Source organism: Microcaecilia unicolor, chromosome 2, assembly GCF_901765095.1.
Source record: "Microcaecilia unicolor chromosome 2, aMicUni1.1, whole genome shotgun sequence".
NCBI lineage: Eukaryota > Metazoa > Chordata > Amphibia > Gymnophiona > Siphonopidae > Microcaecilia > Microcaecilia unicolor.
This window is the reverse complement of record NC_044032.1, coordinates 406,346,842-406,373,040: the sequence shown is the minus strand read 5'-3', so window position 1 is coordinate 406,373,040 and position 26,199 is coordinate 406,346,842. Positions and strand designations below refer to the sequence as shown.

At 40.2% G+C, this 26,199-nt stretch overlaps 1 protein-coding gene across 7 annotated transcripts in view; it reads left to right on the top strand.

The window, feature by feature from the left end:
* The window catches only part of ABCG2 (ATP binding cassette subfamily G member 2 (Junior blood group)), a 224,180-nt gene extending 204,160 nt beyond the window's left edge, over positions 1–20,020 (top strand). For 6 of the 7 annotated variants that reach the window (XM_030190666.1, XM_030190667.1, XM_030190665.1 and 3 more), the window contains 4 exons: positions 547–701; positions 3,932–4,021; positions 5,671–5,771; positions 13,944–15,058. In XM_030190666.1, coding sequence (XP_030046526.1) covers positions 547–701; positions 3,932–4,021; positions 5,671–5,771; positions 13,944–14,091 — 494 coding nt within the window. In that variant the 3' untranslated portion in view covers positions 14,092–15,058. Of the gene's footprint in view, positions 1–546; positions 702–3,931; positions 4,022–5,670; positions 5,772–13,943; positions 15,059–20,008 lie in introns of those variants that run through there. The other variant, XR_003940662.1, reaches the window with a different exon arrangement.
* Positions 20,021–26,199: the final 6,179 nt, after the last annotated feature.

The following is a 26,199-nucleotide window of genomic DNA, read 5'->3' as shown; positions in this document are numbered from 1 at the left end:
GTAGCCCATTCCAGCCTTGTGCAGGTGTATGATCTTGTCCCTGACATCCTTAGACAGCTCCTTGCTCTTGGCCATTTTGTAGAGGTTAGAGTCTGACTGATTCACTGAGTCTGTGGACAGGTGTCTTTCATACAGGTGACCATTGCCGACAGCTGTCTGTCATGCAGGTAACGAGTTGATTTGGAGCATCTACCTGGTCTGTAGGGGCCAGATCTCTTACTGGTTGGTGGGGGATCAAATACTTATTTCCCTCTGCAGAATGCAAATAAATTCATATACTTTCCACAATGTGATTTTCCGGATTTAATTTGTGATGTGCTATCTCTCACTGTTACCAATAACCTACCCTTCAATTATGGGCTGCTCATGTCTTTGTCAGTGGGCAAACTTACAAAATCAGCAAGGGATCAAATACTTATTTCCACCACTGTATGTGCATTATGTAGGAGAATAAATTGTCAGTCAAAATTTAGTGGGGTGATGAGGCCATGATAGCAAAAAAATATAGACCATGATTTCATGTTTGGTTTTCTTTTTCTCTCTCAGGTTTCAAACCGACAGTGGATGCCTTCTTCACCATGATGGTAACTCTTATGCTGCTCTCATACACTGCCACTGGTTTGTCATTGGCTATAGCAGCAGGACAGAGTGTTGTAGCTGTGGCTAACCTTCTGCTGACTATCTCCTTTGTCTTTATGATAGTGAGTATGAAAATATTTCTTTCTTATATATGTGAATATATACCAGCCTAATAACTCAATACAGCGCTTGCTAGCTATCACTAGATGACAAGTAACCACAATACTCACAACTGCAAAAACTGGAAGTTTCTCCCTTATATGGTCACGATGCACTGGGCAGGCCTGGGTGTCACCATTTTGAAGGCAGCGCTGAAGAGGAGGGAGTGTGATACTCCCTCCACCAACAGGGAGGTAAGGGGTTGAGGGGGGAGGGGTCTGCTACATTACCAGGGCAGGTGGGGGGTAGAGGAGGGAGTCCACTTGGGCCACCAGGGATTTGTTTTGTGTTTGGGGGGGGGGGGGGTTAGGGAGGCTGGAGATCCACTGGACTTCCTAGCCTCCTGTCACTATTTTGGGGAGGGGGGAGGAGGTTGTGGGGGTCACTAGGCCACCAAATCCTCACTTTCTTGGAGGGCGGTTCAGAGGTCCTACGGCACAATCCTCCTTCACTTTTCACCCCATGATTAGAGATAATAGCATTCTTAAGTTTGCATTCTATTATGTCTGATTATAGGGGTGGTATAGGCCCACGCTGTTCCAGCGCTATTTTTAGAGCACCATATGGAACAGTGTGGGGCTTCTGATCATTCACCTTTGAGGTCAGAGGAAAACTGTGGGCTTTGGTTGTGAATGAATGGTTTTCTGTAGTGACTGAGTTATAAAGGGAGACTGGTGATCGATTCATCAAATAAAAATTGTGGAAAACCCTCAAGGCCTGTGAATGTGTTCTCTTAGTGGATCAGTCTTAGTTGAAGCAGCTTTCAATTGAACTTGAACCTCTTCACGAAGACCCCTGAGCCTCAGTGGTCCAGCCCTCTCTTCTGTCGGGGGGGGGGGGGGGTGGAAGTGGGGTCTGATCATCTTCCTGGGGGGGGCTCTTCTGTCGGGGGGGGGGGGGGGGTTTGGAGGCCTCCAGCCCCTTGGAATGCTTGGCAGGTCTGGGCTTTTTTTTTTTTTTTTTTTTTGACAGCACAGACCTGTGAAACAACTTCTGCAGAAGGATTGTGCCTTGGGCGCATTCCCAGGCACAACCTTCCGCAGAAGTACCCCTATGATCAGAGCTAATAGCATGCATGAATTTGTATGCTGTTAGCTTTGCTCATAAGGGCATTATTGCCTCGTGCTGTTCAGAACAGTGCGGGGTTTTTGATCATCTGTACGTAAGCTTTGTAAATTAATCTCCAGACATCATTATCCATTCTTGAGGAATTAAATCCTACTGTTTTTGGAGAACACCTGATAAAGGTAATCAGCTTCACTGTTTCATGGTCCTTTACAAGTATTATAATGTGTACAAATAGACATTTATAATACAGCAGTTTGAGTGGAGGAATGGCCTAGTGGTTAGCGTGGTGGACTTTGGTCCTGGGGAACTGGGTTTGATTCCCACTGCAGGCACGGGCAGCTCCTTGTGACTCTGGGCAAGTCACTTAACCCTCCATTGCCCCAGGTACAAATAAGTACCTGTATATAATATGTAAGCCGCATGGAACCTGCTATGAGTGCGAAAGCGCGGGGTACAAATGTAACAAAAAATAAATGGACAGAAGGAAACTACTGGATCAAAAGAAAAGTAAAATCCTAATAAGTGGTCTCATGAGCTCTGGAAATACTAGCTGCTGTTTAATCCTCTGGTCATTCTTTATAGCAAACTGGTCATCACCTGTTTTACACTGTGAGTTTATGATAGATTTGGCACCCAAAATAAAAGTGGCATAGGACTTACTTTGGTAGATAGTATCTTAGTCTGCATTGACCTGGGCTTATTGAGAAATGGATTACCACATCTGAGAATATTTCTGACAATAGCATAGCCTTATAAACTAAATACTTGGGGGTTCTTGAAACTTCTGCAGAACTTTATAGTGAAGGATAGCACATCTGAAGTAAAATATGATGGTCAAAACCTGTGTAACTGAGTGCAAAGCCAACACCAAGCACTTTGGCAATAAATCATCACCTGGAACTGTAATTGTTATACCATGGACATTTATGCTACCCGAGTACAGGTTACTGAGAGAATACAGAAATAGCTGGAGGAGTAGTCTATTGGTTAGTGCAGCAGACTTTGATCCCGGGGAACTGTTTTTGATTCCCACTGTAGCTTCTTGTGACTCTCGGCAAGTCACTTAACCCTCCATTGTCCCAGGTACAAATAAGTACCTGTATATGCAATGTAGACTGCTTTGAATGTAGTTGCAAAGAGGCAGTATATCAAGTCCCATTTCCCTTCCCTTTCATTGCAGTAGTTGCATCATGGTTTGCAGTTTGGTTGGGAAGGGTAAAACAGAGATAATTTTATTGGAACAATAAAGGATGGGGTTGAAGGAATGCAGTAGTCATAGTAACATAGTAAGTGACGGCAGATAAAGACCTGTACAGTCCATCCAGTCTGCCCAACAAGGTAAAATCATTTTACATGTTATGTGATACTTTATATGTATACCCGAATTTGATTTGTCCTTGCCATTCTCAGGGCACAGACCGTAGAAGTCTGCCCAGCACTCTTCTTGAACTAAAGTTGCTGTTTGGTTTAACTGTTAGCTCTGCACCAGTAAATATGCGCCACTGTCTGCTCTTTAAAGCACTGCTAAACCTTTAATGAAATGTCCCATTATTTATTTGATTAATCTTTAACTTGATTTTAATTCAGCATGTGTAGCCTTCACTATACTCCAATTTTGAGAATCTATGCAGCCAAAACAAACTAAATACTGTCTTTCTGGGTAATTTAATTCTTTAGGGGGATGAGGGGTATATAGAAAACTGCCCCTCTCTCTTAAGAATAGTCTCTCAGGTAGTTTGAACCACCTTAAAACCCCTAGTCCTGCCTAGAGAGGAAGTGAGACAGGAGGGGTGGAGCCGAAAGAACAGGAACCAGGAATTATAAAAAGCAGAGCCAGAGTGGGGTTAAGGAGGCCCAGGGATGAAAGAAACGATTTTCAGCATACACCTTCACTAAGTACATCTAGCTACTATGTCCTGGCTGGACCAGAGAGAGTGAGAAAGGAACTTTAAAGCTGATTCTGTCTCTCTTATTTAATATGAATGATCTCTTAAATATAGTTTTAAGAAAACCAGGACTAGGATCTGCTGAATGAAGAGCAAGTACTAGTTGCAGAAATCAAAGTGTAATTTAGACCTATCCAATCAGGAGTGAATGTAACCTCTATACTGCTTTTCTCTTACAGATTTTCTCTGGTCTGCTGGTAAATCTTACCAGTGTGTTAGATTGGCTGGCCTGGCTGAAGTACCTGAGTCTTCCTCGATATGGCCTGACAGTAAGTAACTGCATTCTCTTGTCTGCTGACAACAATACAGCTTTTTGTCAGTCTAGAGTTGTGGGGACAGGCCATCGAAACACTTAATGAGTTGTTATCTTGCAGGAATGGTGGTTTCCTCTTGCTTAAACCTAGGGTAGTTGATTTGCTAGAGCAGAGAATGGCATTCGTTCTCTTGCTTTCTCTCATTGTCTCCATCTCTCGTCATGCTTTTGGCCACCAGCTTGATGTTTCTGATTAGGCACCTAATTGATGGCAGTAAAGAAAAGAAAATGAGGGATTTTAAATAACTCTGGTGACAGCAGTGCACAAAATTGTAAATGTGGCATCTCCAAAAGAGATTAATATATGTAGGTGTAGCCACCTTCTTCCCTATTACAGAGATCCAGGGGAAGAAAGCTCCATTCAAGGGGTCAAGGAGGTGTTGAATACTATACAGGTAAATTTAGGAGTAGCCTAATGGTTAGAGCAGCAGGGCCAAGAATCGGAGAAGCCTAGTTCAAATCCCACTGCTGCTCCTTGTGATCTTGGGGCAAGTCACTTAACTCTCCATTGTCCCCAGGGAAAGAAAAATAATTTACAGTACCTGAACATGAGTCACCTTGAACTACTGAGAAAGGTGTGAGCTCAACTAAGACTGGAGACCTCAGGTAGAAAATTGAAGGCTGGCTTTAAAACCTGGTTATTTCAAAGTGCTTTTTAATTTGTAAGCTAAGATAATGCAGGCTATAAAAGTAGTGTCTCCAGTGTAGTCAGTTCATCACTACAAAATCTTATTGTGTCTCTGTTGTTTTATTTAATTTTTTTGGTTTAGTCTCCTAGGAAGCTATTGTTGTGCTATTCATTCCCTTTCCTTATGTGTTTAGTTATTATTGTAGTTTTAATACATTTTTTTTTTTTGTTCCTACCTGTGCACTTCTTTTACAAAGTTTCACTAGTAATTCTTGTATGGCAAATGTGACGAAGCCCATTCAATTCCTGTGGGCTTTGTCGCATTTGCCACGCTGGGATCACTAGCACAGCTTTGTAAAAGGAGCCCTGTGTATGCAATACCTTTGGATTTTATTGTAAACTGCATTGATCCTATGGTTGGAAAAGATAGTATAATAAATATTAATACACAGTCTGCCTGTACTGGACCATTGTTGGAAAATTAGCAGAGTACATACTTGCATACTTATGGACAAGTTTTTCCTCCCATCTCTTCCTAAATTCAGTTTGCGAGTATAGTCCTAGTAAGCACACTGGTTTCTTCTTTGACAATATGCAAGAGACAAATACTTGTGAAAGGATCTTAATGTAAAGTGTTCTATCTGTTTTCTTTTAGTGATCTGCTTCTGTTTTGGAGCATGGTGTGTAAAAATAATGAAAGCTGATGTCAGTATTATACGAGTTAAACGGATTACTGTCAGACATGTAGTGCAAGAGAACCATAAAAAGTCATAGAAACATCTGATTTGGATCCCCAGTGCCAAACAAAAATGATTTTTCACTTTTGAAAATAAAAAATAAATATGGCAAAACACACCAGAGAATCATAAATGCGGTTTAACTGTTTGCTAGTAGAGCTTGCAGTACAGTGATCCCTGTGTATGTAGTTTCCTTAAATGTCCAGAACCTTCACTGAAAGCAGTCACTTTCTTTTCCAGGCTCTACAGATTAATGAATTCACTGGTCTTAATTTCTGCCCCAATGTGACAGCACCAGAAGTGACTAATGGAACCTGCACCACAGGCAGCCCGTTTACCATGTAGGTGTTCATTTGCTATTACAGGTCTCAGAAAATGTTAACATTCAGATACCTCTCATCTTGCATGCCAAGATCCATATTTTCAATAACAAGTACATGAAGAATGCTCAACAACTTAGAACAGGGCATCCCCAGCCTGTCCTCAGGACTCTCCTCTCGTCCTCAGCCGGTTAGGTTTTCATATTATCCACAATGAGGTTGATTTATAAAAAAAAAAATCTAGATTGAGAAAGCAAAAGGGTGCCCATTCAGTAAAGACATAATATTGCCTATGTATCTTTATAAATAGCACAAGTCCCATTTAAATCATGTATTAAAAGATTCAGCATACATTTACAGTAGCTTGAGAACAGGTATAATGTGTTCACCTACAGCATGCAGGATCATGTATCCACATAAATTGCAGCTGTGCCCAGAACACAGCTACACCAAAATCATGTACAAGCATGTGCATTTTTGTACGCACTTGGTAATTTTATGAGGCATTTTGCATACGTATACTGACACACATGCAAAAATACTTTTAGATAGTTTAGAAACACTATTGTTGGTGCTGGCATGCTGCACTGGTGTATTTAGTCGTTTCTTCCTTTATAACATCGCCAGAATTCGCCCTTTCCTTTCTGAACACGCTATCAGAACCCTCATCCGCACTCTCATCACCTCTCCCTTAGACTACTGCAACTTGCTTCTCACAGGTCTTCCGCTCAGCCATCTCTCTCCTCTTCAATCTGTTCAAAACTCTGCCGCACGACTAATATTTCGCCAAAGTTGTTATGCCCATATCAGCCCTCTCCTGAAATCGCTTCACTGGCTCCCTATCCATTTCCGTATACAATTCAAGCTCCTCTTATTGACCTATAAGTGCATTCACTCTGCAGCCCCTCACTACCTCTCCACCCTCATCTCTCCCTACACTCCTTCCCTAGAACTCCATTCACTAGATAAATCTCTCCTAGTTGCACCCTTCTCCTCCATCGCTAACTAGACTCCGCTCCTTCCATCTCGCCGCACCTTATGCCTGGAATAGGCTTCCTGAGCCATTACGTCTAGCTTCATCCCTGGCTGCCTTCAAATCCGGGCTAAAGACCTACCTGTTTGATGCTGCTTTCGACTCCTGACTTGTCACTTTTATCTTATCCTTGTGTCCTTCTGTCTGTCCTTCCCTTATCCTTATTGATCCTGTGTTTGTCCTGATTTAGATTGTAAGCTCTTTTGAGCAGGGACTGTCTTTCTTCATGTTCAATTGTAAAGCGCTGCATATGACTGGTAGCGCTATATAAGTGATTTATAGTAGTAGTAGTAGTAAAACTGTTTATTGAACTTGGAACATGGGACACAAAAACAGTAAACATAAAACCATCTCATCAGTCCAAGTACAGTTTTTCACAATTAAACTCCTTCTTTTAATAATACCTAAATAATGCCCCCTGAAGGTACTGGAACTACGCTGATAGGACAAAAAAAAAAGTTCAGCTGTACTCTTACACTCCCCTAACTTAGTCTATTTGCTCCAATACACCACAAAACTCAGTCTCTACCCATCTACCCTCACACAAAACAAAAACAAACAAAAAAACAGCACCCAAACAAACCCATTTGTGACAAAGACGACAGCTTGGAAGTTCCTTCCCCAACCCAAATTAGAAAAATGAAAATTAATTAAGAATGAGGCTTGGAACCCTAGGGGCTAGTGACTATGTATACACATCCCAAATAGACATGAATAACTTTTTCTGCTTAATAAGTGATCTTGGCATGTCTTTGCTCTAGCAATATTAACTCATAAAATCGATTTCGCGAGGCCTAGAATGAAGGCACATCTGAATTTGTCCAAATATTGAGTATAACTTTTTTCCTTAATACTCCTACCTTCTGAAGCTTCAAACGGAAGCCTTGGTTTGGTAATTTAAATACCTCATATTTATCCAAAGAAACCGCTGGCGAAAGGAGGATTGATCGATCAGCAGTCTTTCCAGATATTGCACTAGTAGTGCATGCCAGAAATTCTTTACTTTTTAACATGACCAAAATGCATGAAAAAGAGTTAGTTCCTTGGGTGCACAGATGTATTTAAAGAGTGGAGGAACTATAAACAGCACCTGTAAGAGAGAAATAATTCTTGTACTGTAGAATTTAACAGAAAAATATATTTGGTGATCCAGTAAAAGGAGACATTCAGTGAAAAATCACTGTTAGAAAAATGATAATCACAGAGGGCCCCTTTTACCAACTGCGGCAAAAAGGGGCCTGCTCTGGTGTCGGCGTGTGTTTTTGACTCTCGCTGAGGCCCCCTTTTACCACAGCGGGTAAAAGGTAGGTCTTTCTTTTTTTTGAGGAAATGGCCATGCCATTTCAGGGGGAGCCCTTACCACCACCCATTGAGGTAAGGGCTCCCACGCTAACCCAGCGGTAATCGTGCGCTGGGTGAGAGAACCACCACTGGGCTGCTGCGGTAGCCCGGTGGTAGTTCCTTTTTAACGAGCAGTAAGCCCGCATTGGGCTTACCACCGCTTTGTAAAAGGACCCTTGATTTTGTAAATCAGTCTCTCTGAGAACAGTGTGCTCAAAGTGAGGGCCAGTAACTGCAAGAAATACTGTTCCATTTAACCTTTTGCTGAAAAGCTGTAGAAGTTCATTTATTGCAGAGGTTCCTACCAGCACTACAGAATAAGGTGCTTTGTTCTGTGCCGTGCCTGGTGCTGCAGTTTTCCTTCTAATCTTGGTCACACCGAAAAGTCTTGGATACAGCTTATGGTTGTCTTCTCAAGCAGCAGTCTGCTAGTTGACCGCTTTTTCTGGTCAGCTGAGGCTTTGACAGTGCTATTAGGACCTCTTTTACAAAGCCAAGCTACCAATTCTCAGTGCGGCAAATAAAAGGAAGCCCATTCAATTCATATCGGCTTCCTCTCATTTGCCGCGCAGGAATCACTAGCACGGATTTGTAAAAAGCCCTTAGTGAGCCATATTATGTGGAGTGGTGGGGAGGAGGGATATTATTAAACCTTGGAGAACTTCTGAAAACCTGGAGAAAGGTAGTCTTGAAAGCTCATGTACTACAACTTTGTTGTTAATCTTTTAGAAGATATCACAACCAAGAAAGACTAGAGAAATTAACTTTTAGTTTAAAAGCTTTTCTCTCAGTTACAGGGGCATAGCCAGACACCCAATTTTGGGTGGGCCTGGGCCCAAGATGGGTGGGCAGAAGAACCTCGCCCATCCCACAGATGATTTGGTCTCTCCTCTCGCCTGCATGCCATATGGTCTCTCAAACATCCTCCCTCTCCCGTATACCTTTTAAATAGCAGATTTTCATCAGCAGCGAGCAGCAGCTAATACACACTGCTCATGTTGGCCCCACACCCTTCCCTCTGATGCAGCTTCCTGTTTCCGCCTAGGCAGAAATACATCAGAGGGAAGGCTGTGGGGCCGGTGCGAGCAGTATTTATGTCACTGCTCACTGCAGGCAAAGATCTGCTACTTACAAGGTATGCAGGAGGGACACTTGTTGGGAGTTTTCAGCTGGTGGGGCTTGGGGATCCCTGCCAGCCACATCATAGGTATGCTGCTACTGGGTGGGCCTGGGCCCCACCAAGCCCACCCTTGGCTACGCCACTGTCTCAGTATGTGTGTAGTGATTGACATTTGATAAGTCACAAACCTCTTCTCAATTGTCTATCACATTTTTTTTTTGTCTGTCTGCCTCAGATTCCTCTTTGAACTTGACACAGTTAACCATACTCTAGGAAACTTTCTGGAATCCTATATGTATGAACTTAGAATTCTCATTGCAGCCCAGGATTCAATAAACTACACATTTTTACAGATTGAAAACTACATTTCCTTTTACAGAGTTATATATTAAAAAAAAAAGACTACAAACGACTCTTCTTACCCTAATCTCTGCTTTTTGGTTGCCATAATGGGAATTGAAGAAAGCAGGTGCTGTGTGGGCAGTTCTCTTGTTGGTAGTCTAGGTTACAAGTGTTTTGTAATTGGTTTCTAAGCCCATTTTAGTTTTAATTTTTCACTTTATAACCTGACCTTCCAGTGTTCTTCTCCAGGTGAAGTACAGGAAGAACATGCATCAGTATACAATATCAAACCAAATAAAAAATTTCCTTCCAGACTAAAGTGGAGGAGTGGCCTAGTGGTTAGGGTGGTGGACTTTGGTCCTGAGGAACTGAGTTCGATTCCCAGCACAGGCAGCTCCTTGTGACTCTGGGCAAGTCACTTAACTTTCCATTGCCCCATATAAGCTGCATTGAGCCTGCCATGAGTGGGAAAGTGTGGGGTACAAATGTAATAAAAAAAAAATAAAGCAAACCAAATAACCATAATACACCATTTCTTTGAAATATCTCAAGATACCTATCAATAACAGATTATGTACTATTTTATTGTGGGTTTTATTAAGGGTATTTTAATTTTGTTGTAAATCTGCTTGAGTGTTTTTGAAAGGGAATGGATTTAAAAAAACATAGGTATAATCATGTGCTGGGGGGGGGGGGAGGGTGCTGTTTTTCATGAAGAGTCTTCCAAGTGCCTTCATCATATACATATCAAAATTAATTTATTGTTTTTATTGAGCACCCGGTCTAGAATACCTTACAAGAAATAAAGTATACTGAGCGTTTTGGTGCCTAATAAAGACTTTAGATGTGAATTCTCCCATCTTATGAGCCATGTGACATCCTCTACTCCTTTTTTTTTTGGTTCTCCATAGTAATGTGAACCACAGGAACACCAGATGATGGAGAGCTAAATTTAAGAGGTTGGTTTTTACATGAAATTGAAAAGCCAGAAGTCATGGGAAATTGAGTGTTTTGCAATCATTTCAGAAAGGAAAGGGAAGACCAGTGAAAACAGTTATGTTAGTAACTGAGGTGAGGGGTGATATAAATTCTTGAAGATATGTGTTGAAAGATAAAGGGACAGATTTTACAGATGTTATGGAGCAACTAGCCTAAGGCAGTGGCGTAGCCACAGGTGGGCCTGGGTGGGTAGCACACATTTAGTGGTAGCTGGTGGGGATCCCATGTTCCACCAGCTGAAGACTTCCCCCTGATGATAATGCAAATGCTATTCTCCATGATACTGGCACCTGTGCATGCTCAGTTTTCAGCACATCCCTGCTGCAGACTGCCAAGGTGGAAAGAAACATTTTCCCACCATCTGAGATATTTTTTTGGTGGTGTGGTGGGGAGAGAACGCTTGGTGCCCACCAACTTCTTGCCTAGGCCTACCCAAAATTTGTTGTCTGGCTATGCCTCTGGCCTAAGGATGTAAAAGATGTGAGAAATCTGAGGTAACAAAGATGTAGGAGTCAAGAGTCAGCCCTAGGTCCTGTTGTAGAGCCAAGAAAGGAGGGCAGGACAATGGCAAATCCATAAGGAGCCAAAATGAAAACATAGATATAACATCCAATAAGTACTTTAATAAATTCATATGTAGATTCTGTGACTCCTGAGGCAGGTGACCTTCGCCAAAACACAGCTCTATGTTGGGTCTGTTCAGTTGTGTTGCTTTATCAATAAATCTGTTGTTTTGGACCTCCCTTTTAGTTCCTTGTGAATTTGCCATTGTCCTGCCCTACTTTCTTTTTGGATTTCTATCTACATAATTTTTTTCTCTCATTCTGACTCTTGAGCCAAGAAAGGAGCAGGTCAGGACTGAAGAATGCAAAGGTCAGATGTGAGGTGTGATTATTCATGGAGCACAACAGAAACTCAGTTCTGAACGTATTTATCATTGAATACATTTAAGAGGCAGTCGCAGACAGACAATAACATACGATAGCCAGTATCCAAAAAGAGCAGCAGGACAGAAAAAGAGAGGTCAACCATTCTCTAATCTTTCTTGGTTGTGATATCTTCTAAAAGATTAACAAAATTGTAGTACAGTACATGAGCTTTCAAGACCAGCTTTCTCCAGAAACAATATATCTGTTAGAACTATGCATGATATCTTTGTTAATAGTGCTTTCTTCCAGGATCTTCAGATTCAGATCAGCAAGCTGCAGAGAAGCATTTTTTCCTTAGTGAGAAATGTCAGCACTGCATGAGAAATATCTGATAACCTCTTGTATACCACAAGCACCAAAGGAACCTTTACGATCAATTATTTGCTGCTTTTGAGAGTAGTGTGTTCTACATCAAACAGTATTAGTTGACTCTCTTTTTAAGAAGCTTTGATAGCTTTCTAAAATCTAGTGTCAACACCCAACAGATGCACAAACTGACTGTAGACATTGTCAGTGACACAGACAACACTGTGGCCAAGGTGACCCAGTTACACTGTGACGTGCTTTCCTGGAAAATCCTCCCATGCCGGTGTAAGACAAGAGTCCTTCATTTTATTCTGTGTATTATTTATTTTTTCAAAATCTCAGTGTACTATAGAGATGGGTTGTCATTTGCAGCAACATATCCTATGTCATTGCCTGCCAATAAATTAAAATGATCAGGAAACTCTGAATCCTCACCTAAGTGTCTCCTGTAGGGTTTTTTTTTCCTTCTTCCTTCTGCTTCTTTTCCCTCTTTCTTTCCCTCTTTCAAGTGGCTGTTGGTCGGCTTGATGACAAGTGTCCATGGTATTTTGTCACCATTGTATGTAACATCCTTGTAGCAGGATCTACTTTGTAGGTAATGGGAGGGGGGAGGTAATGGGGAGGGAGGAGGGGGGTTTCAGAGGGGGTTGGCATGGGGAGGGGGGGGGGGAATAAAAACAAAATTATTCTGTCACATACGAATGGAGCAAGGTGGGTTGTATGCTTAAATTTTGTGATTTATCTGGCAGTGTCAAGCCAGACCGTTGTGTTTTCTTGTTCAATAAAAAAAAGATTTAAACCTAAAATGATCAGGAAAACCACACATTTTGGGCTCCTTTTACTAAGCTGTGGTAAGCACTAATGCATGCTTACTACAGCGTAAAGAGCTTACCACAAGATGCGCTGAGGTGTTGCGCGGTAAGTTCTGATGTGCGCAAACCACTCGCTAAAAAACTTTTCTGGGAGTGGGCATTTCTATGCTAATCAGCTAATGCATCTACTCATAGTAACTGATCAGCGCGCGAGTCCTTACTGCCTGCAAAATAGGTTGCGGTAAGAACTCGTGTGCTAATTTTTGGTAATGGCCGCACACTAATGGCAACATTAGCACATGGGGATAAACTAAACAGTAGAAGTTGGGGTTGAGAAACCCAAATTGCTTGAAGGCACACTCTAGAACTGTGGGTTAAAGTAAAATCAGCGTAGAGGAAAAGCCTCAAGAAGCTCCCGGACTTTTACATAGTCATACGGGAGTAGGGCTTCTTCATCGGCAAAAACCTCTATGGTGTAGTTTATAACTATTCAGAACAAGGCAATAGCTTAATAGAAGAACTTAGCTTAATGTTAGCTGGTTTCTGTGTTCTTCCTTGGGCCCTGACTGTGATCAATTGTGGCCAGCGTTTCGAATCCCTGCTTTCTGCTTCAGGATCACAGGCCGAAAGGACAGCTGTAAAGTTCTTATATTAAGCTTCCGTCGGCTTACCACTTGATCTTTCAGGACTGCTTCTGGCCCAACACGGCTGCTGGCAGTAGTCCCGCCCTGAGTGCGCGTCATTTCTGGGGAAAAACGAAAACCCTTGTAAATGGCTTCAACAGTGGTAACCCAGCGGTAATCGGGCATCCACGCGCGCTGCTGGGAGCCCTTATTGCCACCTTAATGGGTGGCGGTAAGGGCTCCCTGTTGTATGGCCATGTGTGAGAGTTCTCTTACCGCGTGGCCATGTGTGCTGGGGGCTTTTTTACCCACAGCGGTAAAAAGGGCCCTGGCACGCAGGAAAAATGGCCCCTGCTTCCAGCGCAGGGCCCTTTTTCCTGCAGCTTGGTAAAAGGGGCCCCAGTGTTCACTATCTTCATAGAGAGCACACACTTTTGCATGTACGAATAGTGCATGCACTCTTTGCAGATAGTATACACTATTTGAAAATGTGTATTCTTATCACATTGCTCCTCTTACAACATATACGGGGAAATTGAAAATGAGCAAAATAAACATTCATGGAATCGATACGTGGAAACAACACAAAACCAAAGTTTTACAGCTACCCATCCCCAATTACAATACTAATAAAACACAATGATTTTAAAAAAATTTCTCACATTTAAACTTACATTTGTACTTTCAGATGTACTGGCGAGGAATATTTGGCAGGACAAGGCATTGAAGCAACGATTTGGGGTCTGTGGCAGAACCACGTCGCGCTTGGCTGTTTGACTGTTATTTTCCTCACAATTGCCTACCTCAAGCTGTACTTCATGAAAAAGCTGTCCTAAAGTAGCATTTTTAAAATTGTGGCTCAGATGTTAACTTTTCAGTAGTTTTGTGCAGCTGGCATAGGTTGAAGATCTATTAGAAGAGAATGAAGACTGGAATCCATGTCTGCTCCATGGCCAAGAAAACTAATGTTGTATTAGATTTCAGTATCACAGGTTACTAAGTTGAGGTTGGGACATGCTTTTTGGATGGAAGTTGTTCATTTTTTTTATTTTAGTTTGCACTTATTTTATATTTTCAAGAGATCCTTGGATCTCGATATAAATATGCAATTTTATTTATGGTGAATGATTAAATGACAGACTTTAAAAAGAAATTGTTAGCATATTGAGCTTGACACAGTTAACCATACTCTAAAGAACTTTCTGGAATCCTGTTTAGTATATGAGTTTTGTAATGTCAAGTATATATATATGTATATGTATATATATAAAACTTTGAGAGTAATCAATTCAGAATCCTCATTGCAGTCCAGTTTTCAGTAAACTGTACATTTTTACAGATTTGAAAACTACATTTCCTTACATGATTTTAAGTATTTTCAGATGTTTGAATACTTTTTCTCAAAGGTTGGTCATAAGTTAAGGACCATCCCCCTAATTCTATAAAGGCTGCCAAAAATTGCATATGCATATTTAGGTGCAATCCTGATTTGTGCTTGCATTTAATTGAATGAGCCAATTAGTGCCAGTAATTGGTTTTTTTAACAAGCAATTAGCACAAATTAGATTTAATTGGGTGATATGTGCCTAAAGTTATACGCATGGTCCATGGAAAGGGGACAATCACGGGTGTTTCAGGCACAATGGGGGTGGAATGTTCAGTTATGCACGTAATTACAGAGTAAAAGCCCGCCGTGCGTAAATTTAGGCTTGTGCGTTTGCACTACATTTTCATGGTAGTGCCTAAATTTGCATGGCACAATAACGCTTAGGCACGGTTTATAGAATAATGCTTAACATAAAAAAGTTTTGGATAGCTTCCTAAAAGAAAAGTCCATAAGCCATTATTAAAATAAACTTGGGAAAATCTACTGCTTATTTCTGGGATAAGCAGCATAAAATGTACTGTTTTGGGATCTTGCCAGGTACTTGTGACCTGGATTGGCCACTGTTGGAAACAGGATACTGGGCTTGATGGCCCTTTGGTCTGTTCCAGTATGGCAACACTTATGTAATAGTGCTTAAGCGTTTCTTTTGTACGCTGATTTTTTTTATAGGTGCCACATATAGAATTTAGTCCCATATGTACTAAGTATTCTTTCCACTGATTCAAAACAGGGGAAAAAGAAAGCTTTAGTATATCTGATGTCAAGGTAGACTATTAAAACTGTACAATTTGTTTATCTAGGGGTGAGCTGGGAAATTACAGACTAGTGAGCCTGATATCAGTACCAGAAAAATAGTAAAATCTATTATAAAGAACAAAATAATAAATAAACATATTAACAGAGATGGTTTAATGGGACAAAGTAAACATGACTTAAGCCAATGAAAGTCTTGCCTCACCATCTGCTATATATTTTTGAAGGCGTAATTAAACTAATGAGTTGAAGAGTAGGATATCCCAGGTATCTATACTGGGACTTATGTTATGCTTTTTAACGTTTATAAATTATTTGGAAACAGAAACAATGAGCGAAGTGATAAAATTTGCAGACACAAAATTATGCAGTTATTAAATCATGTGGATTGTGAGAAATTACAGGAGGAGATTGGGTATCCAAATAGCAATTGAAATTTAATGCAAAGTGATGCACATAGGGAAGAATAACTACAATTATAGCTACATGATGCTAGTTCTGACATTAGGAATCATATCCAGGAAAAATATCAGTGCACTATCCACGATGACATCTAGAAATCTTTCTGCTCAGTGTGCAACAGCATCAAATGAGCAAACAATGTTAGGAATTGTAGAAAGGAGTAGAGAATAAAACAAAGCCTATCATACTGTCTCTGTATTGCAAATTGAGTGTTGTGTGCTCATTGCATCTGGAAAATGATGTGGAGGTATATTTTCAAAGCACTTAGACTTACAAAGTTCCATAGTAACCTGTGGAACTTTGTAAGTGCTTTGAAAATGAACCCCATAGTGGAATTAGAAAAGGTCAAGAAAACTAACTAAACATTTGCATATTTCCTAGAAAGTACCTGGGGAGATCAGGACATAGATCTGTTCACAGAGCTTCAGTAAAAAGATCTGTCTCGGATCTCCCAGGCTGAAACTGAAACAGCCAGCATCGGTTGGGTAATTTCAAACTCCTAACCCACCCTATCCTCTTCCTGTGAAACTGTCATTGGAATGATTTTGTGTTTCACTTATATATTCTGATTTGTCAACATTTTCTCATCTCTAAAGAAGGTTACCTTCAAAAGCTAATAAAAAAACTATTGTTAGTCCAATAAACAAAGGGGTTCCACACAACTGCCACAGGAATCTTAAAGGCACAAAATAGGCGTGGAAGGGAATAAATGTTCCAGGAGAAAGAGACATAGAGTCCAAGCTTCTAGAATAATTTATTATCCAAAAGTTCTCAAACAACGTAACATACCCTACGTGGTCGTGTTTCGGCATAAAGCCTTCCTCAGGAGCCTACAACAAAACAATGTAATGAAAATGTGATGTAATATGAGTAAGTAAAGAAAGAAAGAAAGAATGGGCATTGCGCACATCAAAACAGAAGAGGAATGGACCAGATACTAGGGCAAAACTCCAATAAAACAGACTGGGAGTCAGCAGAATGTTTAACAGTGCAGTCTTGTAGTGCACACGTTGGGGCCCTTTCACAAAGGTGCATTGAAAAATAGTCTGTGGTAGTGTAGATGCATGTTTTGAGTACACGCAGAATCATTTTTCAGCGCACCAGTAAAAAATGCCTTTAAAAAATGTTTTTGATGAAAATGGATGTGTGGCAAAATGAAAATTGCCGCGTGTCCATTTTGGGTCTGAGACCTTACTGCCAGCCATTGACCTAGCGGTAAGGTCTCACACAGTAACCAGGCACTAATGGTCTACACGTGTAAAATACCAATTATTGCGCAAGCGGCAGAAAATAAAAATATTTTCTGACGCGTCAAAAATGAAGTTACCACATGGTAGCTGGGCGGTAACTCAAAATTGACACGCATTGGGTGCGCATAGGCACCTACACGGTTTAATAAAAGGGCCCCTTTATTCAGGCCCTCGGAGCCAACACAAGATATAAGCAGGCATCTCAAGGTAACCAGGTGTAGCCAAATGAGAAAATCTTTTCCTTAAATTACTTCCAGGTGTTCCATCCAGGAAATACTCTGACCACTTTGGCCATCCACTAGTTTCTTCAGCCAAAGCTCCTAAAACAGAGTGGGAAGTACAGACAGAGCTTTTATAAATAAAATAAGTCCAGCACAGCTCTGCAGCTAACAATTATAACTTTTCTCAAAATATAACTTCAAACAAAATACAAGGTTTCATCAGTTTATATCATCTGTCAACTTAAACTTCAGGCAAACAGTTGGAGGTAGTGAAAGGGCTTCACAGGGTTTAACAAACAACAGTGTGGAATAGGAACCCCACACCCTCTCTCTCCCACCTTCTTGTAGAAACAGTAATGGAGAAATCCTTCCCCAAGGGTGTATAAAGCTCCATAAATCCAAACCCAAGCATTTCATCCCCCAGGGTTACCTTCCACTCCACGGAAGCCCTTTAGCTGGCTGCCTGTCCATCTGTCCCTCTTTTCTTCCCCACTGCTGGCTTACTCCTTTCTAGCTCCGAGTCCGAGTTGGGTGGAGGACAGCAACAGAAGCTCTGGGGCAGATCATGTACTGACTGTCCTCCTCCCCTGCGATTCTAAGAGATCTGCCCCACTTTGAGACTGGACTTCCACTTTCCTGTCTCCCCAGGGTGGGTAACCTTTCTATTCAGCACAGGGAAAAGAGGAGACACCCTTTTTTAAAGGTAAATTCATGATACAAATGGGCATCTGCCAGGGACAGCTTCCTTCTTCCCACTGATGGCTCTTAAGTGCTGACATGTTTCCCCTTCAGAACTGCTGCAGCATAAGGAAAAATCCCTTCCCAATCCAGGGGCTCTGGCTGGGTATTCCTCCCCTTCTTTGAGCTCTAAACCCCTCCTGCAGCTCCTTTGCGAATCTGGCTGTAACAAGGGTAATGGGGTAATGTAAACACAGGGACTGTATCTTAATCACTATATATATAAAAAAAAGACAGTGAGAGAATATAAAACATAAAATAATGAACATGCAATACGCTATATAGGATACCAGAGCCAAGGTAAATAGTGATATAAAAAGAGAACAGAAAATAAAAAAAGTAAAGCAAAAATAGTGTAAACAAAGTGTAAACAAAAAAGTTGAAAACATCATAAAATGTTTGCATGTATTATCTATTTGAGTGAGACAGCGTGGAACATTAAAAAATTCTTTAGTATATATGCGATAACAAATGTGAAAAGTGAATGGTAAAATGGAATTGTGCCATTCTTGTGTATATGTGAAGAGTGCAACTAAATACTCATACCGCCAAAACTGTGGACTTCAAAGCTTGTTAATGGTAAAAACAAAAGTACATCAAAGAAATACATTGTGAAAAGATAAAAGTAGCAAATATATTGTAAAAAGAAAGAACGGAGCAAATATATAAATACTCTTACATATAGATGGTATTGCAGTAAAGCTACAGGTATCAAACAAGCCAAATAAACATGTCATCAATTAAACCAGATATGCAAACTGTAGCATATAGAAAGTGATACACTATCACAGAACATTATATAAAAATATATTTTTGATTTTCTGTTCTCTTTTATATCACTATTTACCTTGTCTCAGGTATCCTATATAGTGTATTGCATGTTTATATTTTATATTCTCTGGCTCTTTTCTTTTTATATATTCATTTTTATATTTACTTGTATTATTTCACATTTCATTTACAAATTACAGTATGTTTTGTTGTAGACCCCTGAGGCAGGCTTTACGCCTAAACGAACCAAACATGTGGGACTTCTGTTTTTAGTACATTCTTCATTTTTTCAACTTCGGTAAGGACTTTTATGTTTTTTAACGTATGGTTGATGCATCTGGGCCTGAGTTCGATTCCCACTTCAGGCACAGGCAGCTCCTTGTGACTCTGGGCAAGTCACTTAACCCTCCATTGCCCCATGTAAGCCGCATTGAGCCTGCCATGAGTGGGAAAGTGCGGGGTACAAATGTAACAAAAATAAATAAATGCAGTCAGTGTAGGGTCATTTATGTTTGTGAACTTTTGGATAATAAATTGTTCTAGAAGCTTGGCCTTTGTGTGTGTTTCTCCTGGAACATTTATCCCCTTCCACTTCTGTTTTGTGCCAGTCCAATAAAAAAAGGCATCATATTATTCTATTTTCTATGTTGTTTTTATTTCTATTTATTACCTTGAAATAAAGTGAACTGCATTATTTCAAATCAAGTAAAATTTGAACAACTGTGGCAGATACTATTTGACAAAGACTGAAGGCGTCTTCTTATTTGAAAGGAGAGCTCAGGAGGCAGATAAGTGGTGACACTGTAACCTGAGGGGAAGGAACAGTTGATGATGTTAATGAGAGTGCTTGCATGAGATTGTTGCTTGGACAATCACACTTAAAGTTGGGAGTAGATCAGATAGACATTAGGATTTACCCCATTCTTCCAGTCTGAACTGCCTTCCCTGCAAATTGTATTCTGAGTTTATTGTTGAGATTCTATGGTTATGGTGATGTACCAGTGGCAATTTTAGTTCACTGTCCATGAAGAAGAATTTAATATTGTTTGAAAAGCACAAGAGTGCACATCCGCTTTGGTCCTATGAAGGAATTAGCAGTTAATAAATGCCTGACAAGATGCAGGTGAGAATGGGTGGATGTTGGTTGTGCATAAGGATGAGGTGGAAAGAGGTATGTGTGTGTTGGGGGGGGGGGGGGGGGGGGGGGGGGTAGATAAGGGGAAGTTAGGAGTGGATATGTTGGGCAGGAGATAGGATGATTTGGATGAGATCTCAAAAACTAAAAACCTATTATCTCTAGGATACAATGGGAGATTAAATTCAATTGATTTTTATAAATATTCAGGCCCTCCAGGCATCTATTAAGAGGAGTAAAGCCCTGAATAATCTGGTTGCTACTTCTGCTGATTTTGTATTACTGCAAAATCTGATCAGAGTGGGAAGCTTAAAACTTCTTGGCTGGGTGAGGTGTACATAATTACTGGGATACATGAATATGGCCGGGGTGGCTTTCCTCAGTAGGAAAAACAAATCAGTTGAAGATGGAATGGAAATGGAGAGAGAAAGGCACGATATTGGTGGTGGGAATGGAAATGGAGAAAGCCTTATGTCTTACCTAGTGAATATATATGTGCCAAATGCTGGACAACTTTGTTAATTTGAGCATGATCCTCCAAATCCCCAAGTTATGGCAGATCCAGGAGTTTCAGCTTGAGGTAAGTGGAAGCCTGAACTAAGAATGGCATCATATGGGTTAGTAGATTATGTGGAGGCTTATACACCCAGGAGTTAGGGAATATGCATGTTAGTTACATGACTCCTACTCTAGATTATTTCCTAGTCATCACGCCCCCTTCTCTCTCCAGCGATGCAGCATGCTCCTCAATACCAGGACACTGTAGCTAGTAAAGAAATCAAAGAGAATGCCAAGGTATATTTACACTTTCTTGACTATCTTTTGCAGGGATTTGGCAAAGTGATGTATAATGGAAACTTAAATAACAGCAGAGGTGAAGGCAGAGTATACCAATAATACAAAAATAAATAAATAAAATCCTGCAATGCCATCTATTCTGGAATTTCAGCTAAGAATTTGAGAAACTTCAGTTACTACAAAATAAGGCTACTAGATTGATTTACAAACAAATGAGGTTTGGTCATGTTACAGCATTAGTAATGTCTCTTCACTGGCTCCCCATCTGTGGCTGAGTCACTTTTAAATGATCTTGTTTTGACAAAGTACCTTATGAAAGACTCCAGAGAAAATTGGAAAGTCAAGGGATAGGAGGTAGTGTTTTATTGTGCATTAAAAACTGGTTAAAAGATAGAGAGTAGGGTTAAATAGTAATCTCACTGGAGAAGGGTAGACAGTGGGGTTCCACAGGGGTCTGTACTGGGATCACTGCTATATTTATACATGATCTAGATAAGAATAATTAGTGAAGTAAATACATTTGCTGATGACACAAAGTTATTCAAAGTTGTTAAATCACAAGAGGATTGTGAAAAATTACAAGAGGACCATACGCGACTAGGAGACTGGACATCCAAATAGCAGATGATGTTTTATGTGAGAAAGTGCACAGTGATGCATGAGGGAAAGAGGAACCTGAAATATAGCTTTGTGATGCAAGTTTCCACATTAGGAGTAAACCAATCAGGAAAAAGATCTAGGTGTCATTGTTGATGACACATTGAAACCCTCTGCTCAGTGTGCAGCGGCAGTGAAGACAGCAAATAAAATGTTAGGTATTATTAGGAAAGGAATGGAAAACAAAAATGATATTATAATGCTCTTGTATAACTCCATGGTGCAATTGCACCTCAAATACTGTATGGGTTTCTTTTATTAAGTGGCGGTAAGCTCAATGCAGGTTTACTGCCCACTATAACAGGAATACCACCAGGCTACCGCAGTAGGCCAGTGGTACTTCCCACCTTTACCACACTGCCGTGCGCTGCCAGCATAGGCGGTCGGTGGCCCAACTGGGGAGGCTAAAGGGGGTGGGGCCAGGGGCGGAGCTTACATCCATAATTGTCTTGACAACACACAAAAAAAAAAAAGTAAAAATAAAAGTCACAATACCTTTTATTAAATTTAGATATTAGATATAGATATGTATCATATGTCAAAGAATAAAGTGGTTGCTCAAAGCATATACTAACCACAATCGCTCAACTGCAAAACACTACGCACAACTTTGTGCAAAAACACACTCAGAACCTTACTGTACCATAAATATTACACTGGGCAGACCCTAACACACCAATATACCACCCATACGGAAAATGCAGACCGTCAACAATATGAAACAATAATATCACAATATCACAATTCTCATGTAGAGCCACAAAACACCCTTTTAGGGTGGAAAGTGTTCACAATGAGCTCCTTTTATTAACCACCATATGTAGATCCTTCAAGAGGTAGTGTGTCATGATTTAGGCTCTACACCCTTTCTGATGTTTTGGTGCCACCTTAGTAAGGCCAACACACAATCTCTCCACTGCAAAACACTATACACAAACTTGTGCAAAGACACACTCATAACCTTACCAAACCATAACAGCACTAATTCCAAGGACAGGACGAGCTACAACCTTATGCGTGGAAAGGCAGCACTATAATTACACCGGGCTCTAAAACACCAATACACAACCTAGTGAAACAAAACAAAAAAAAAGGGCTGCAAATACTACACGCTAGCAGAATACTGCATCTTGAGCACACATTTAAAACACGTGACACAACAGATATGAAGGCAAAATACTGAACTGGAAAGTTACCTCAAGAAGTCAGACTCAGCTTGCAGCAATACTAGAAAAATTGAAACTTGCATGCAAAATATCACAGATGCACATTTCCAAAAGCTGACATAGTCCAATTAATACATTCTGAATAAAAAAAATGTTTTCTACCTTTGCAGTCTGAGCATTTAGCTTTTCTATTAGCTTTGGTCCCAGTGTCTTCTGTTTTATGCAGTGTCTTCTTTCCATTTGATATTTTTTCTCTCACCATGTCCACCATCCTTCTGTGTCCTTATGCATCCTGTCTACCATCTGTAGCCCTATCCCTATCCTTTCTCCAGTTTCAACATCTGCCCTCAAAGTGTTCCAATCTAGCCCTTAAATTCAGCAATTTCCACTCCATCCATATCCAGCATTTCTCCTCACTCCCCTCCATCCATGTGCATCTACTTCCTCTGTCTTCCCTCCTCTCCATGACCATTTCTCCTCTCTCCCTTCCACTCCATCCGTGTGCATCTCCTTCCTTTGTCTTTCCTTCCCTCCATCCTTGTCAACATTTCTCCTCTCTTCCCTGCCCTCCACTCCATCTATGTCCAGCATTTCTCCTCCCTTCCCTCCATGTGCATCTCCTTCCTGACTTCCCTCCCCTCCATCCATGTCCAACAACTCTCCATTCTCCCCTGCCCTCTCCTCCATCCATCCATATCCAGCAGATTTCCTCTCTCCCCTGCCCCCTCCATCTATCCATGTCCAGCAATTCTCCTCTCTCCCCTGCCCTCCATCCATGTCCAGGTATGTGCCATTCTACAACTGCTGACTTCCACAATCTCTAGTGCAGTGCTTCTCAACCTGGGGAGACACCTTGCCAGTCAGGTTTTCAGGATCACCAAGACTATGCATGAGATTTGCATATAATGGTCTCTACAATATGCAAATTTGTCATGGCATTCCTGAAAACCTGACTGGCTAATGTGAGAAGCACTAACCTAGTGAACATTTTACATTCCATACAACCCCATCAGGCACATGATTTCTCAATTTAAATGTGAGCAGTTACAAATTGGTCTGCATTTCAGGATAGACATACATGAATATTTAGAAGTTTTTTTTTAATTTTCTAAAACCCGGAATTACTTGCAACCTGTAGAAATTAAGCTGTGCATATTGGGTCTGTTATGAGTGTGATGCCAAAGAATATACAGGCAAATATGTATTACTAAAATGAAAACCATCACCCTCAAGATGACCGAAGACTCAAAATTAACCCATAGAATGCTACACAAGTGCGAGAGACATTGGAATTGGAAGCAGGTAAGGGGCAGAAAAGAATGTGAAGCAGGCTCACTCAGCTGCTTTTACAAAAAAAAAAAACAATGCCTTCTTATAGTATAAAATATTTTATTAAGAAGTAAAGTGCTCAGTATTACAATCTAGTAGCTCTTGATCATGATGGAAGACTTGCATGAATCAAAACATTCCAATAAGGCATAATCTAAAAAGACATACCTTACATCTCAATGTATGAAACAAAACATTCTATTAGCTAGAAAAGTGGCAATTATACAGAAATCTTAGATTTTTTTTATTGTGAAAGAATATTGTAATGCTAAATTTCGTTATGAAACCATTCTCTAGTAACCATGCTTTTGCATGGCACATTGTCAAAACATACATGGATATCCCATGAAATTTGCTGCACTTCAAAATGAAGTTTGTTTAAATGTAAAACAAAAAGTAACGACACGTTACAGAAATATATACAAATATATCTATGAATAAAAACTTTTTTGAACAGATATACTATATGGTTTGAAAGGCTCTGCATCACATGCTACAAAACAAGAAGCTCTCCTTGAGACACACTTGAGAGACCTTTTTAAGTGGCACATTAAATGTCCTCTCTGGAAACAGAAATCATCTTTGAGTAGCTCTTTCAGCTCATATGTGCTCAAGTTTACTGGTGAAATCATATCATTTTAAACCAGCTGGAAATACTCAACGTGATGCTCTGGCACAATATATGCTTCTTAATCACTGTTTCATTTTTTTCAGAAAGCATAATATAAATTTTAAAAAATCTTGTAAATGGAGAAACCAGAATACATAGTTTTCTGTTAGGTCCCAGAGGCAGGTATAGACAGAAGGGAAAATAATACAAACAGCAACTAGAGTTTCCAACAGTCAGTAAATTTATCAACAACTTAAAACAAAGTGTTCCTGAAAAAAATAATTACGTCAGTAAAAGCATTGCAAATGATGAGAGCAGTCTCTGGTGCTGTGGGCTCAGGAACCATGAGGACTGTGTTGATATATAAAAGAATAAATGACATCCTATGCTCAGCAGTGTACAAAATGGTAAAATGTGTCCGTAAAAAGTTTTGTAGTCAGTATATAAATTCTAAAAGTTGGCAAACCAAAACATCCCCTTAATAGATCATTATAAACATGCTTCAGATGACATATTAAATGTAAGGTGGAAAACAGGCACACATGTCCTTCAAATGTGAACATTGGGCATGGATTTAGTTGAGAATTAAACTATAATCTTTTCTGTGCCTGATATCATTGGCTTAGCATGCAACTGCAAGAGGATAAATTCTAAATGCAAAAACTTCCACTCAATACAAAATTACAATAGTGTGTGGGGAAAAGCCTCAAAGAGCTCCCAGATCAAATATCAATCTGTCAGAGCTGAAACAGACCAACTGGTCTTCTCTTCATCATAGGCAAAAACCCCTTTTAAGCAGCCCTAGAAAAATTTTTTCTGGGACCGCAGTAAATTTTCTAAATTTTTTATTTTTTTGAGGATAAGAATTTTTTTTAGAGAAAAAGCATGTTAATTTCTGTAACATACTTAAATATGTCTGTCTGTTTCAGCTCCGACAGATTGATATTTGATCTGGGAGCTCTTTGAGGCTTTTCCCCACACACTATTGTAATTTTGTATTGAGTGGAAGTTTTTGCATTTAGAATTTGTTCTTATCTCCACACCACCAAACATACTTGTTTAGTTGATACTGCAAGAGGATATACATGTGGGCCTGGCATAGGCAGGTTCCACACTTAGATAAACAACTTACAGAATGCTGCAAGTTATGCAAACATTTATGGCTCACATTTACACCTGCCTTTTACACAGCATGATAGCACCTAAATGTGCACTTATTCTATAATGGAATCTGGGTGTCCAGATGCTGTTAGAAAATTCATGCTCAGTGCCCTGCATTTTACCATTCAAATTTGGGTGACCCTAACAGAATTAACCCCATCATGCATGGGATAAATGTAGATATACAGAAGGCTGGAACATTGCTAAGTATACCATACCTAAAGGTTCAAAACAGTAACATTATTATTATTTTATTATTATTATTAACATTTGTATAGCGCTACCAGATGCACGCAGCGCTGAACACCTGACATAGAGAGACACAGTCCCTGCTCAATAGAGCTTACAATCTCAAAATAATACAAATAAGACAATTAAGGGCGAGTGAAGATGTATCTTACTAGGCTCTGAACAAACAGAAAAAAACTCACCATTCAAAAGGAGTCGTACCACAAAATTTTGGCCAACCATTTGGTGGACATCATACCCAAGTTGGTGGGTGCCCA